Here is a 15,129-nt window from a genome sequence, read left to right as displayed (position 1 = left end):
ACTACAGATCAGCCTTTCTATAACCCAGAAAGCTGGGTGGGGATACAGGTTTACTTAAGGCAGAAGTGAAAGAGAGTCTTAATAGATTGAAATGATCCAGCAGACCAGGTTCACAGTTTGATGCTGGTCTTGACTCTTGTCTAGGCTATGAACTGGCAGGTTTGGGTTCAGATGTGGCAGTGCCAAATTCTCACCATCTTTGACCCCAAGTAAAAGTCTCCCATGATGAATGTAATTATGATTTCTTTCCTTACATGTTGCCTTTCCTTACATAGAATGTCCTGAGAAACCTGCAGGACTATTTTTTAAATGTCTACTGAACATTTTCTGCCCTCTCTTTTCCCTATGGTACAGAATCTCTGAATCACTATTTCCCAAAACAGTGTCCCAAAACTCATATGGACTTATTCTTTTGATGAGAAAAAATACAAGTGCTAGCAAATGAATAGTCCAAGTTCCTAGTTTGCCTACCATAACATAAATCTACAGTCACAAGGGTCTTCAGAAAAGAATGCTATCCCCAGGTATACACCTTTAAAAGTAGGACTTTTCTTACCAAAATTGCTTCACATTTTCAGTCTCTTGCTGTATGTATAGATGGCAAGAGTGTGATTTCTGAGAAGCACTCAATACCCTTAGACAAAGACTTTGTTCAAATTACTAACTGTAAGGCCTACCTCCTTTTCTCCTCATTTAACTGCTCTATTATTTGTTTCAATTTCCATGAGCCTTGGCCTCCCAGATGGCTTCTCAGACTGTATCTGCTAACCACCTTCACAAACCAAGTATCCCACCTACGCCTAGAGAGTCTTTTCCCTAAACAGGAAAAAAAAAACCAAAAAAAACCCAGTAGTAATAATAACTTTTTAAAGCAAAAACAAATGAAACCATAGATCAAGACCTAACAGGAAGAAGAAAAGAGTCACGGAAAAATCACAGTTATCTAGTACCAGATGCAATAATTAAGTTAGAGATGAAAAATAAATTTTTACTTCAGTCACCAACACAGAAAAAAATAAACTGGAACAATCAGTTACATATCTCAGTTTGTGTTCTTGTGTAGCTCAAAGCATATCCAGAGTTTGGTGAATGACAGCAGTTTTCCTGGCACTTGACAGTCATAAATTCTTTCCTTGATTACCTTTGCAACCTGGATGATATTTTTGCAGATATATCTTTTAAAATATTAACTGATGACTATTAACAATCGGTCTTGCTTGTGATCAAAGTCATAAATTTGTTCATTACTGCTCATATTGCCTCTTATTTGGTAGTCCGAAGTGACCACAACCTCTATCTTCCATCACCTCTGGCCCTTTTCTAGGCTGCTAAGATGTCAGAAGTTTTAGAGATTTACCCTGTTGCTATGACAATCCTAGTACTTATAACTTGGCTTCCAAAATCCCCGTTCTTGCCTCAGTTTCTGTCAAGAAGAAAGCTCAGAAAATCACAGAGAAAATTCTTGCAAACTAAAGGCAAACTTTTCTTGTAGTTGAGTGTCCCTTGTAGCTCTGTGCCTCACCTCCTGCCAAGGCTATGTTTGGAAAGGACACTCCTTTCCTTTCTACCAAAGTAGTTCCTTTGGAAACACAGACTTGCACAAGGAATGCAGTAAATTACCAGATATATCAGTTGTCTTGCCTCTTCCTTCCACTCTGTTATTGTTTTAAATGGCTTGACAATATGAAGATATTTTCATGAGACAGTAAACAAAGGGGTCTCATGTCCCTTAGTAGATTTCCTTAATTGAGGTAGTTAGGTATCCTATTTTAAGGCTGAGAAAACAGCTGATCCAAAACAAACCCAGATCCACAGTGATGTCACAAAATGGAAACAAGGTTCTCTAAGTTCTGGGCATTACTGAGCAGCTTCCCAGAGTGCCACTGTTAACCAGAAACATACATAGGTAGCAAGTTTTAAAAGTATTTTAATGCATTAGAGCCATATACTTGATTCAGCTGTACAGAATTCAGTTCTGTACTGCTAAAGGAATGAAAATAGGTTTTATCTATTGCAGGGGGGAAAAAAAGGCAAGAAAGGAAGTATCTTTAGCAGCTGGTTTACTCCTATCCTTAGTAACCCTGCCACAAACCAACCAGAGTACATAGGACAGGATGGCAGGATAAAACACATGAAAAGGTATGAGAGTAGATGGGGTTGATTTTATTTTATATATTTATATTGTTATATGTACACACACACACGCATAGTATATTCGCAGACTGAAGTTCTATACGCACATACAAAAGTATTTCCTTTCCATCTTTTGCCCTAAATTCAACCCTGCTTTTAAATGCATAGCCCACACACAGCTCCCACAGATACCACTGACAGTGCACATGCCCATCTCTGGGCTAAAACCACTTTATTTAGAACATCTCAGGCATGAAGCCCAGCTTCATTTTCAATACTTTACGTTTTACTTTTATTTACTCTATGTGAATACTGATGATTCTAAACAAATTTTTTAAAAAGCACAGGGTTTGTTTTGGATTCCTCAACAAACATTTTCAAGACCTACATCATTATATATGGCTCCATATTTTACAGAATATCCATCCCAACATGAGCTGCATTTCAACAGGGCAGGGAGTGGGGGTGGAAGTCTAGGCCTTTATTCTTGAAAGTAAACTTTTACATACATGCAATTGAACTACATCATAACTTCAGTGTTAACTCTTATGGGTGTAATGTGTTTTTAAAATTGGTATTTTTGAAACAAAAAGAACTAATAAAGGAAACAGGCTCACAAAAATGAGTGAACCATTTTCCTCTCCCAAACAGTTAAAGAATGTAAGTCTTGTTTGGGAAATACAGAAAGAAGTCATAGGTCCCACTCACACACCTGTGATATTAACATAGCTTGCTTTTTGCTCTGTGCTTTCCTCATATTAAAAATGAAAGCATAAAAAAATAATACCCACTGTAGCCTTACCTCACACATCCATCCATTTACTTCAGCTCTTCCACCATAATAACTTTCCCAAACATGCCCTCTGTGCTCTCAGTTCGTGCACACTTGCTACCCAAGTGCAGGCCATTAAGCTGCACACCTGCAGTGGCTTAACTAGCGCTTTACTCAGCTCTGAACCACCCCCCAGCAAGAGTGAAATCATTCGCTCGTCACACTCTCATTAAATGTTGTCTTCTCCTCATGATACTCTGTGCCAACTTCCCTGATGAATCCAACCAATAATTCTCAGCAGGTAACAGAGGAGCAACTATTTATTATACCAGCAGCACACAAACATGTAACTATTTAGGAGGAATAAAAAAGGGTAATTTCCAGTTTAGGTGATGTGGATGACCATTGCCTTGAAACAGGAGCAATCTGTATGGAACCACATGTCACTAAGCGCTTAAAGGTGTGAAGAGATGCCAGAACCATTTAAAGCTTTTTCTCTTCACTAAACACCTTTGTAACTAGAAATACTTAGTATGGGCACAGGCTTTCCATATGAATATTGTGATTTTTAAATGCTGTCTGTATTTAGAGTCTCTGAGAGACAAATGCTGTTTTATGTACCACCTGTATGTGCAGAAAGAAACAGAGCAGATGTGAAGTTAAAGCTGCCCACCAGCTAAAGAGTCCTCGGTGGGGAAAAAGGCTTTGCTGTGGGTACCTTTATTATCACTCAGGTTTTCTGAGATTTCTGATTGCAAATGGTTTCATGGTCCGTTCCGTGGCAGTAAATTTCCAACCATAAATGACACTCTACAGGCAGAGATCCCCAGGGGATACCCATCATGGAGAATTCCTTCTTATGACCTTCCATCCATAGGTCTTTGACGTAATACCTCTAGTGTTAATACTACACGAAGGATCAATTTCTCTTACGTCATTTGTTTCATTTTTTAAAGCCAAGGAGGCCAGATCAGCCACTCTGAAAGTCTAAACCACCTTCTTTCCATTTCCATTTCCACCTGCAATTTAGAGGCAGCTGTTTAGTCCCATTATCTCTAATGGGTTAGATTTTATGGTGAATGCAGGATGATGTTCTAGTGAAGGATGTTGACACTAAAATAGTCACAATCAGTTCAAAACTGGATTCAAATTACCTTAGGGTGAGGTACTGGGGACTAAAGGTATCCAGAACCCTCTCCAGCCTGAGGGTATTAATAGTGGTTGATTAAGAGGCAGGAGGTAGTGATGGCCTGTGTATTGCCCACAGCACTTCAGATGTATCTTTGCTAGGGGGTTTAATGATGATCAATAGTTCTCATCCCTCACAGATAGCTGGTAGTTATCTAGGGCTGTGTTAGAGGCTAGGTTTCAGGCATGGAGTACAGAATACTGCCCTTAATGTCCTGAGAGCTACCATTTCTGAGTTAGCCAGAGGCTGTGGTGCAGTAAATCCAGAAGTTGTCCCTCCTCTGATATATATTCCCTTTACTTTCCATTCAGTGTGCTTGACCCTCATGCCCACAGAACTGCTTTCGAAAAGCAGTGCAAAGGTCCATGGCTTCCATGCTCCATTTTACATGGGACATGATTTATGAGTGGAAATCTTGTAAAAATGGAATTTCAGATGCATTTCCTCCACTGACAGGTTGGGAAACATCTTATAAATCACAATGCAAGTGCCAAAATCCCTGCCAGTGATCAAAAGATTTTATCAAGCTTCTATGGCCTTCAAAAGCAAGTTCCACAGAATCTCGTTCTAATTTATTATTAACTTGCTATTAGAAAGTATCATTGAATGAGCAATGTTTGCTACAATGCCATGCACACAAACCATCTGCAATACCTGCAAATAAATTATATCTTCTTCTGATCTACAAATACTTATTTCTTATTATATTATTATATTCTTGGAAGAACAGGGAAAGTTACTTGGTTGCAAAAGCACCAAAAATCCTGTGCACCATGTAAACGGTCTCGTTTCATGCACTTTCTTCACATCTGTGCAAATAAAGCCATTGTTACGAGCACAAAGAGCTGCGGCATCCAATACATGCAGCTATGAAACCATGAGTGCTGCTATGTGTTGAGTCTTTAAATGGAAGTGGCACATCTGCTTTTGGCATAGGAGTGTAAATCAATCCAAGATGTTTATTAAAGAGTCAGTAACGACCTGTCCACACGCTCTTTCTTCCATCCAGCCTTGGGTTTGCTCTCGCTTTGTTATTTTCCTGGCAGTTGAACATGGGCTCTGCATGCTGAAAGTATGTGGTGTTTCTTCACATACGGATAACATAACATGTCACGTAATATCGAACAAGTATGTGATGCAGAATGGCTTGGACAAAAATGTGAGCCAAAATGAGGTGGGGAGGAAAGGGTAAGTACAAACAGCTACAGAACAGTGACTGAAAGGTTTGTTACTCTGCAAAAGGCATCTGTTTCCTAATACCTTTGAATTAATGAGGCCTAGATTTAATTCCATGTTCCAGCTCTTGGTAATTAATGAGCAAAATTTGCAATAGTGAAGGATGGTGAATATTTCCTTAAGGAAGTCAATAACTAACTTTGCACTTGCTGAAGGTATTTATAGCACTGGGTATTACACCACTGTGTCTACCTGAGCAGGCCTGGTAGGAGCACAAGCCTTTCAGCTCTTGCATGGATTGACCAGTAGGAAAGTCAATATAATATTGGCACTGGCCAATACTGACACTGCAAACTGGCCTTTTTTGTGAGTAATTGCTGGTGTATTTGTTATAACCTGTAACATGCTCCTTTCCCAAGGACTGAGGAGCTCTAGGATTTGCTGTAGAACAGCAGTCCAAGGACAAAAATATTTTTTATGGGCAGCCTCTTTGTGGGCTACTTGCATGAAGCAGCACTTAAAAGATTGGATCTCAGGATGAAGACAATGGCTCTAGGTCTGACAGTAGAGCCTGGGCCATGCAGTGCTCCTTCCTCTTCCATCAAAGAATACATAGGAAAGCATCCTATGAAAAGGAATCCTCAACAGCGAGGCAGGAGGAGCAACCCATTCTGCGTCCCAGTGAAGGGCCTATATTGTAGCATGTCTTTGAGTAACCAGAAATCAAAAGAAAAAGACAATGGTTGTTGTATTCTTGACTTCCATGTGGGGAGATCATAACACTTATGCTGTTCTTCAAATGCAGTGAAGGAAACAAGACATGTCCTGTCAGATACTAAAGGGAGGCTCATCCATTGGAAAAGCAATATCTCTTTTGTATGATGGCAGTGGAAAACCACTGTTTTAAGAGACAAGATTGACAAACAGACTGTTTGACGGGAAATGGTTCAGGAAGGCCTGTTGCACAGAAGAGGGAATAGAGGCTGCTGGAAGTGTGCCACCCAGTGTTTTATACTTGCACATTTAATTGACTACATTGAACAAATATCTTCTGTAATTGTTCATTTCTTTAACTTCTTGTTAAAATGGTCAGGATATAATAAAAGACTGGATTCCATATGCGTATATTTCAATGATAATGTTACCTATCAGTTCTGTCCCAAAAGTGCTTAAATTTGTTAATTGGGTGTCTTTTCATCTGTAGCTGAAATTCAGGTGCATGAGCAACCCAGGTGGATTTGCTCAGCAGTACAGAACATAACAGGACAGAATTTATACAGCAATTTCTACTGCAGGCTAGAATTATCTTGATCAGACTTTTAACAAGTATCTTGTTAAAATATTTTAGCCAGGGAAAAAATATTAATTAAATTAAATCAAAATACTCGGGTAGCCCAGGAAAGTTTAAAAAAGGAAAAGAGAAAGTAATGCTTTCTCCCATTTATTCTACCCAGCCAACATTTCTCTTTTTAATTTAGTTTTATTTTATTCCATATGCCTGATAATGGGACTTCATGACTGAACCTTTTGAAGACCCTGTGCCAGCTTTTTGGAGAGCATCTCAGACAGGTCTCTTCATTTCCAATTCATTTTGTCTTTCTATGGCTGAAACATTGTTATTTAAATGAATGCTTTCCAGCTCAGATTTTTCTAATGCAAATGTGTGCTGTTTCCCTATTGAATTGAAACCATCAATACTTCTTTGTACCTATGAAAAGCAGGATAAAAAGTAATATTATCAGGGCTGAAGGTGAGTTGGGATGTTACTTTTGTGTGAATTTAAGCTAAAAAGGGGAAACACATACAATGGTGAAGTACCAAAATATTGGCTCGGTCTTCCTTCTGCCCAAGATATGATTAAAGCAGTTCTGTATCTTTTAAAGAACACTTGATGCAGGGAAGGTGCCAAGACATAGCAGACCAGTCACACTCCCTTAAGGCATTCTGTATAAGCTGCTTAGGGGAGTGCACACAGAAGTGAGACACTATGTGCCTCCAGCAATCTTATGGTGCTCTATACCATCCTTGCTTTTGCAGGCTGTGATGCATTTTAATTTGAAAGTAGGTGTCCTCTCATTTTTAATTTTTTGGAAGCTGTCTACCAGGAACCATAGTCTGAACTTACAGAACATCTTAGAGGGAAGTAAGTAATAATGAAGAAAGAAAAAAAGTAATAATGAAGTAAGTAATAATGAAGAAAGAAAAAAAATAATAGATCCTTGGTTTCCTTTAGAGTATACTGCACGCCTGTCTTCAGGCTATTCTTTTAGCTATACTATCTAGAAACATAGGTCTTTTTATAAATCTGTGAATGTGGAAGTAATCACATGCCTCCTGCAGCAGGAGCTTTCTGCTCATCAAATATTGCAAGACATGAAAAACACCATATCCCATGCCCCCAGCATCAAAAGGGTTGGCAACACCTGAGTAGCATCCGCCCCGATCTCTGCCAGACCGAGAGGCATGTGATGCTGAAGCACGTGGATTGTCTCACCCCTCTCCCATTGGACAAGCACTCGTCTCGCAGCAAAAAATGCCACAGTTCATGCCCAGTAGCACCCATGCCAGCAGTATTAGCAAACAGACCTCAGAGACTGAGCTCCCCTTTTAATCACAGAAGTTGTTGTTCTCTTTCAGTGTCAGTGGTTGTTGTTCCAGCCCAGGCTTTTATACGTGTTATTCCTGGACTAAGGAAAACTTGAAGCTGCTTGCCCTGCAATACTAAATTTATGGATGAGGAGACAACTTCAGCCTGCCAGGTGATAATTTGGCACCCTTATGACATTGTTAAAATCCCTGCAGCTGTAAATATTTATTGGATATGAAATATACTCCAGCTAACACATTATCATATGAATAAATCTAACCTTACATAAAACATGTGCTCTCCATCTTTTATTCAGTTTATAAAATTCTTGATTCTTGCTCTGCGCATTCTCAGCTTAATACAGCTATTCCAACATACAGTAATCTGTGGTGTGCCTTGATTTCTTTTCTAATACAACATTTTGCTTCCTGTATTTCACCTCTTACAGCTTTTGCAAAGTTTTGATTTGCTAGGACAAGCACAGTGAGGGCATTAGGACCAAGAGAAAGACGCACACATTGCTCTGTATTATGTCTGGCAAAGTGCTTCCTGACCGAGTGCCGTAGTTATGTGTGAAACTAAGTCAGGGACCGACTACTTCTCATCTGTTGATCACAGTTAACTTGAAGCCTCTGAACGGGGGAGAGCTGTCAGATCTGCTCTCACAGATACAGTGCTTCAATCCAGGCAGCAATTGGAAACTTCGAAGAAGCAGGACCTACTCTGGAAAGAAACTACAAGAAACAGGATTTCTTTCGACTTAGAATTTTAAAAGGGGGGAAAAAAAATCAAAGCCTTAGTTACTCTTTTAATCAGCAAAGCATGCACTTTCCTAACTGAGCTGGGACTCCGTAATAAAGGCTCTACTTTATCTCATTGGATCCATGCTACGTTTTACTACAGTAAGTACAATATTAATAGGAATGTTATAAATTTTTTTTCTGTAAATAGAGAGGAAAGCATGAAATGGCATCAGTGAAATGTGAAGGGAGCAAAAAAATCCTCTTGGCAGATAGTGAAAACTAGGGCTTTTGTGCAACCGGAGGACTGAAATCTGAGGAAGATACAAGTGATATTTAACATGACCATCTGTATCATTTTGTCACCAACAGTATGTTCTTGAGGAAGAAGTGCAGATATGGATCACGTAAGCTGCAGTTTCTCTTGTTGTTTCTGATGCTGGGTTTTCTGCTACTGATGGTTACAACACTGAATCCACCACCCAGCAGTCAGAGCAAGGAAGGGACTTTCCAGCCTGTGGAGTTCAACCCCCGGGAAGGGTATCAGATGGACTTTGTGGAGACCCAAGAGATGCTGGAAACCCAGGAGAGCCAGCAGTATTACCCTTTGGACGGTCTATCGCCTTTCATCTCCCTGCGGGAGGATGAGTTGATCATGGCCGTCGTGTCGCCCACCGGCAAAAGGAACCACAGCAAGGCCAGGAAGGGCTATCGCGTGGTGAAGCAGCAGAGCCGGCGGCCGGAGGGGAAGGCAGAGGGGGGCCCCGAGTCCCAGCCGCTGCCCCTTCCCCTGCAGGACGGGCAGGGGGCGGCCGCGGGGGAGCGGCCGCTCGGCCTGGAGACCCACGGCTTTAACGAGGTGCTCAGCGAGCGGATCGCGCTGCGCCGGGACCTGCCTGAGGTACGACACCCGTTGTAAGTAAATCACCCTATTTCACTTCTGGGGGAAAACCTGCCTCCTTCCCCGCCGCCGCGCCTCCCTCCGAACCTCTCCTGCTGCAAACCCCGCACCTCTCCTCCTCTAGACCTCGCGTCTTTCCTATCGAACTCCCCGCTCCGGGTCGGGCGCTCCGTTCCCAAGACCAGGCTCGATCCCAGCCTCCTTCGGGAGCTGGTTCGAGCCCTCGGGAGCCGGCGGGCGGCAGAGGTGGAGCGGGGCGCGGGGCGGAGGGGCACAGGGGCTCGCTGGGCGAGCGGAGCAGAGGCTGCCGCGGCGCCCCCGCAGCCCCGGCCCGGCCGCGCCGCGCCCTCAGGCGCAGCGGGCGGCAGCGCCCCCTACCGGCGCCCGCGTCACGGCAGGTGCCGGGGCCGGCAGGGCAGGGAGCGCCCCGCGACCCGCCCTTCTCTGTCCGTCCCTCTGTCCCTCCGTCTGTCCGTCCCTCTGTCCGGCTGCTGGGCTGGGGAGGCGGAAGGAACCCACGCCGGGCTGGAGAGCAGGAGAGGCGGCTTCCCTCCTCGGCCATGCCCCCTCTCAGCCCACCTGCCAGAGCTATGGGGTCACTGGGCTTCCAAAGTGATGGAGTCAAGAGTTTAGGCTTTCAGACCTTCCAGAACAAAAGTGGCTCGATGATCACTCATAAAAGTGGAGCTGACTCTGCACTGCCGTGGCCTCATTTCAAACATCGTGTGCAGTTTTGGGCACCATAATATAAGAAAGATATAAAGCTATTAAAGAGTGTGCAGAGGGGGACAACAAGGATGGCAATGGGTCTGGAGGAGAAGCCGTGTGAAGAGCGGCTGAAGTCACTTGGTTTGTTCAGCCTGGAGGAGACTGAGGGCAGGAGACTGACCTCATTGCTGTCTGCAGGTTCCTCACAAGGGGAGGAGGAGGAGCAGGCATGATCTCTTCTCTGTGGTGACCAGTGAAGGACCTGAGGGAATGGCCTGAAGTTGTGTCAGGGGAGGTTTAGGCACAATATTAGGAAAAGATTCTCCATCCAGAGGGTGGCTGGGCACTGGAACAGCTCCCCAGGGAAGTGGTCACAGCACTAAGCCTGACAGTTCAAGGAGAGTTTGGACAACACTCTCAGGACAACACACCATTTGGTGTGACCCTTAGGGTGTCCTGGGCAGGCCCAGGAGTTGGACTCAATGATCCTTGTGGGTCCTTCCAACTCCGAATATCCCGTGATTTTGTGGCAAGTATTGAAAGGAAACTCACGGGAGGAAGGAAGATGGAGATTGGTGTGTTGGACAAGCCTGCCAACACCAGCATACCTGTCAGCAGCCGGCTGTAAGGCCACTGCTAAAAAAGATTGCATTTGAAGCCCCAGGTGTTACATTTGAAGTCTGGAGACTTGAGAGCCAGTTGCCTCAGCAGCCCAGGAGGGGCTATTCTTTGCACTCCTTAAAAAGGATCTGAGTGTATCTACTATCAAGCTGGCCTAGGGAAAGTTCAGGTTGGACATTAGGAGGAATTTCTTCAAAGAAACAGCAATTAAACATTGGAATGAAATGTCCAGGGAGGTGTGGAGTCACTGTACCTGGAGGTGTTTAAGGAAAAACTGGACATGGCACATAGTGCTGTGGTCTTGTTGAGAAGGTGATGATCAAAGACTGGACTTGATGATCTCAGAGGTCTTTTCCAACCTAATTGATTCTGTGATATGCTTCCCTTCCCAAGGGGAGGGCAAGGGATGTGAGTGGTGTCTTGTCTCCTGTAACAAAAACAATTGTAGTTTTCTCCCAGGACACGGTGGAAAGGTGTATCAGAAAATACTTAAAATAGGACACAGAATAATTTTTTTTTCTAGTGTTCATTTTCACGTGTTTAAAGATAAGTATCTAATTTAAGCATACAGTCTCAAAGAAAGAGAAATGAAACTGTGTTTTTTGTACTTATTGACTAGGTTGAGTGTTAATTTGGTTAACTCCATTAAATAACGACATGATGATATTATTTCAGTTATTTTTTGGCATGCTTCACTGCTAACTCTTTGAACTATGTAATGTTCAAAGGAGGAATGACTGCCCTGGTTTACTGCCTTTGGTGGAAAGCCAAAAAACAGTTTTACTTTGGCAGCTGAAGGGCCATCCAATAGGAGACAGCTTTAGTTAATACTGATCTTGGTAAAATTTAAGCCATGGTCTCAGAGCTCTTGAATGGATTTTGCCATCTGACTAGTCACAGCCTAAAGAGCTCTCAACACCACAGCTTACAGAACCCAGACTGAAACCCCAGATCTCAGCATCTGAGGCTGATCCAAATCCCGATCATAAACTTGCAGCAGAATATGTCTAGGTCAGACCTGTCCTTTATGGCACAACACACAGACCACAATGATAATTTTTAGGTGTAATTTACTCTGGGGACCTGGCTCACAACTGTGTCAGTCCAGTTTTACAGCAGTGTAAAAAGAGAGCAAACCAGAATCAGATTGTCTGTGTCTCTATTAGGTTTGCATCATGCTGTTCATCACAATGTCTATTATTATTTAATTAGAGGGAAGCCAGCCAGTTAGAGATGTTTCAGTGAGTTACCTCCATGGACTCAGTCTCCCTGACATCACTTGAAATTGGATGGCAAATACTTCACACAAGAAGCAGCCCATCCTCTGACATAACTTCATCCCTCAAAGTGCTTTCTGCTGCTATCAGTTGCTCCAGCTGGGACTGACACTCTCCTGGGACAATTGAATCAAGCCACTGTGATTTTTATGATAGGGGTTCTGCCCAAAAGAAAAGTCTATTTTCCTTTCTTAGGTTTCAGTGTCAAATAGCAAAAGAAACTCACAAGGTATCTGCAAAAGTTTTAAGTTTCATTACAAAAGTATAGCTTCCTTGGGAGTGCTGTTTGGAGCTGAATCTCAATGAAACATTTTCCTGAAGGTGAGTGGGAGTCCCTGTCAGCTCTGCCTTTGCCTTGTCAGAATTGCTCTCTGTTCATTGCTGCATGTGACAATTCCTTGTTTTTCACAAATAAGATTAAATCACTATGTCTCATATCAGTCACAGCCCTGACTTTTCAAAATGCCAATTTATGATAGACTGTCTATGAAACTGCTCCAAATTACTGGGAAGGTATTTTTGCATACCAGTACCCTTGTGCATTTTTGTGAAGATTAGATATCTATATTGCAAGTCTTTGCCAATCTCCATGGCAACTAAGCACTCGCCACCAAGGTTATATGTTCAAGTACAGTTATTTTCAATTCTTTTCCAATTAAGATTTCACAACAGCTTTATTTTCTTGCTATAACCACAGTACTAGCAACTAGGTGCTAATAGCTATAGAAGCTGCCTGGTAATAAAAGAACTGCATCAGATCTTCAATTTTCTTAATTACTTCTTGATTCTACTGCTTGAAAATACCCACTCCCAAGTCTTGAGAGTATTCTTTTCTTGATCCTGCTGAAAATGGAAACAATCACCTAATATGAAACTGTGAGGTACCAGTATTGTTGATTACACAAAGTAGTAAACCAAGGACAATATAGACTAATTACAGTGTAAAAATCACCAAGAAAATTTGCCTTTCCATGAAAAAAAAAAAAAGTGAACTATTGAAAAATACAATGAATTATTAAGATTGTGCTCATTTTAAATATATATTACCAGAAGAGCATCTATAGTAACCATTTATGTGTATTCATAATTAAATCATTCAGACTATGAATTCTCTTAGGTGATTAGCAGCTTTATATCTGGATAGTGTCTAGCAGCGTAGGACCTCAGTCCATGAATAGAGCATTAAGTAAAATGCTAATAAACAGAAATACTAAAATTATATCCCTTACATGAGTTTCTGCTGAGTAGCCAATGTTTAACAACCACTGTAAAATCTGTGTAATTATTTGCTTGGCAATACAAAAATGCTGAAATAACAATGAGCTACATTCAGCCAATTGTGTAATTCCTTGAAGAAATTTTTGCTGCTGGAGATTAAATGAATTAGGACACTGAATGACTGTTATTTGGGAAATGAAAAGCTTTTTAAAATATGCTTTCTTATGTCAGTAAAGCAGTATATATACAGTCTTTGCATATCTACTACGGGCATTTGAAGGCATTTTCTGGAAAATGTGCATCCTCACACCAGAACAGATGGTTTTCATATGCAGTTTCTGTGAGGATGAATGGGAAGTATTTGTCATCTTTAAATGTCTGAGTTATTGTGGTGGTTTAACATCAGCTGGGAATTAAACTTCCACCTGGTGAAGAAGGGACAAAGGGATAGTATAGGTTGAGATAACAATTTACTGAAAGCAAACAGCAATGGAGTAAGAAATACACAATGACAGCAGCAATATTAATAACAAAAGTATACAAAAGGAGAAGGTGCTTTATACACAAAAGGCATTTACCACCTTGACTTAGATCTGCATGGCCACTGAGACAAAGACAAGATGGTGGGGGGATGTTCCTGTGGCTTGGCAGTGTTACAATGTTATTCCTGAGACCAAGACAAGATGGTGAGTGCTCTCCTTACAAGACCAAGACAAGATGGTGAGTGCTGTGTGGCTTCCTGAGACAAAGACAAGATGGCAGGCTGTCCCTGTGGCCAGTGTTCCCCAAGCCCAAGCCCCAAGCCCAAGACAATGAAAAACAATGATGGAATAAACCCCCCAAACTGGATTGTCCACATTGCACCCTGCCACCCACTTCCAGACTGCTCTGCTGCTTCAATTGCCCACTGACTCCCAGCTGGGAGCCTCATTCAGCAGTGATTTGTTTTCATTGGAAAAGCAACCTGTACAAACTTTATAGTGAAAATACATTTTCTTTTTTAAATGTATCTATATTTGTAATCATGGCCCATGTAAGGATCCCTTGCCATAAAGGACTGAGATGTTGGCTTCATTCACTAGGATCTTGGTCAGGTAATCCACAGGTATACTGATCTGTTTTGCAGATGAGTTATTTCATTTTTAGTTTTAATGGTATTGCAATTGTTTGCTCTTTATTACTTGAGAAAATGTAGAAACTGATGGAGGCTGACTGACCTGCTTTATCCCTCACTCCACTCTAATTATCTTCACTTTTTCTTTGCATTCTGGACCATTTCTGTTGGAGCTCTGTTTTTTGAGGCAGACAGAGCAGGGAAAAAAACTACCTGAGAACACAGGAACACTTTCCTATTTTTGTAGTGCCATTCCCACATTTTCACTTCATATTCCAGTTTTGGACACCTTAGTACTTCCTTTTCTTAGAAGTGAGTTGAGATCTTAAACTGCTCTCTACCCCTGAAGGTTTAGGTGCTGCTTGCAACTTTGCTCTAAGAAAAAAATTAGCCATTTGTTCCAGCATTTCCAGTGTCTTCCTCATTTCACCCATGCAGGTGCCTACAGCAAAAATATGACTCCAGTCTGCCTACTGCTAGTGTCATCATCTGTTTCCACGATGAAGCCTGGTCTACTCTGCTGAGAACTGTGCACAGCATTATGGATACAGCCCCAAAGGCCTTCCTCAAGGATATCATCCTAGTCGACGATCTCAGCCAGCAAGGTAGCTCCCATTTCTCTGTATGTGAGTTCTTTTTTCCAACACTTCGGGTAAGCAACTGTCCTCCTCCAAGAAATGTGTGAGGAGAAGG

The 15,129-nt window shown here is 42.0% G+C and overlaps 2 protein-coding genes across 4 annotated transcripts in view; one reads left to right on the top strand and one right to left on the bottom strand.

Annotated features, from left to right (window-relative positions):
- The first annotated feature begins 7,841 nt into the window (after window positions 1-7,841).
- GALNT15 (polypeptide N-acetylgalactosaminyltransferase 15) overlaps window positions 7,842-15,129 on the top strand; it is a 31,925-nt gene continuing 24,637 nt past the window's right edge. Inside the window, exons 1-3 of one of the 2 annotated variants that reach the window (XM_063409394.1) lie at window positions 7,842-8,029; window positions 8,970-9,512; window positions 14,875-15,041. In XM_063409394.1, coding sequence (XP_063265464.1) covers window positions 8,004-8,029; window positions 8,970-9,512; window positions 14,875-15,041 — 736 coding nt within the window. In that variant the 5' untranslated portion in view covers window positions 7,842-8,003. Of the gene's footprint in view, window positions 8,030-8,584; window positions 8,760-8,969; window positions 9,513-14,874; window positions 15,042-15,129 lie in introns of those variants that run through there. The other variant, XM_063409402.1, reaches the window with a different exon arrangement.
- LOC134556939 (putative cuticle collagen 155) lies at window positions 8,455-10,749 on the bottom strand. 2 transcript variants are annotated; one of them, XR_010081965.1, is made up of 2 exons: window positions 9,202-9,335; window positions 8,455-8,591 (listed from the first exon to the last, which is right to left on the bottom strand). XR_010081965.1 is itself a non-coding variant. In XM_063409416.1 (2 exons), the coding sequence occupies exons 1-2, from the start codon at window positions 10,058-10,060 to the stop codon at window positions 8,576-8,578; spliced, it is 468 nt and encodes a 155-aa protein (XP_063265486.1). In that variant the 5' UTR covers window positions 10,061-10,749; the 3' UTR covers window positions 8,462-8,575. The 2 variants fall into 2 exon arrangements, 1 of the variants encoding a protein (XP_063265486.1); XM_063409416.1 differs by lacking the exon at window positions 9,202-9,335 and adding an exon at window positions 9,609-10,749 and having other exon boundaries at window positions 8,462-8,591.

This window comes from Prinia subflava, chromosome 1 (genome assembly GCF_021018805.1).
Source record: "Prinia subflava isolate CZ2003 ecotype Zambia chromosome 1, Cam_Psub_1.2, whole genome shotgun sequence".
NCBI lineage: Eukaryota > Metazoa > Chordata > Aves > Passeriformes > Cisticolidae > Prinia > Prinia subflava.
The sequence above is the reverse complement of the archived record's forward strand: the minus strand, read 5'-3'. Positions and strand labels throughout refer to the sequence as shown.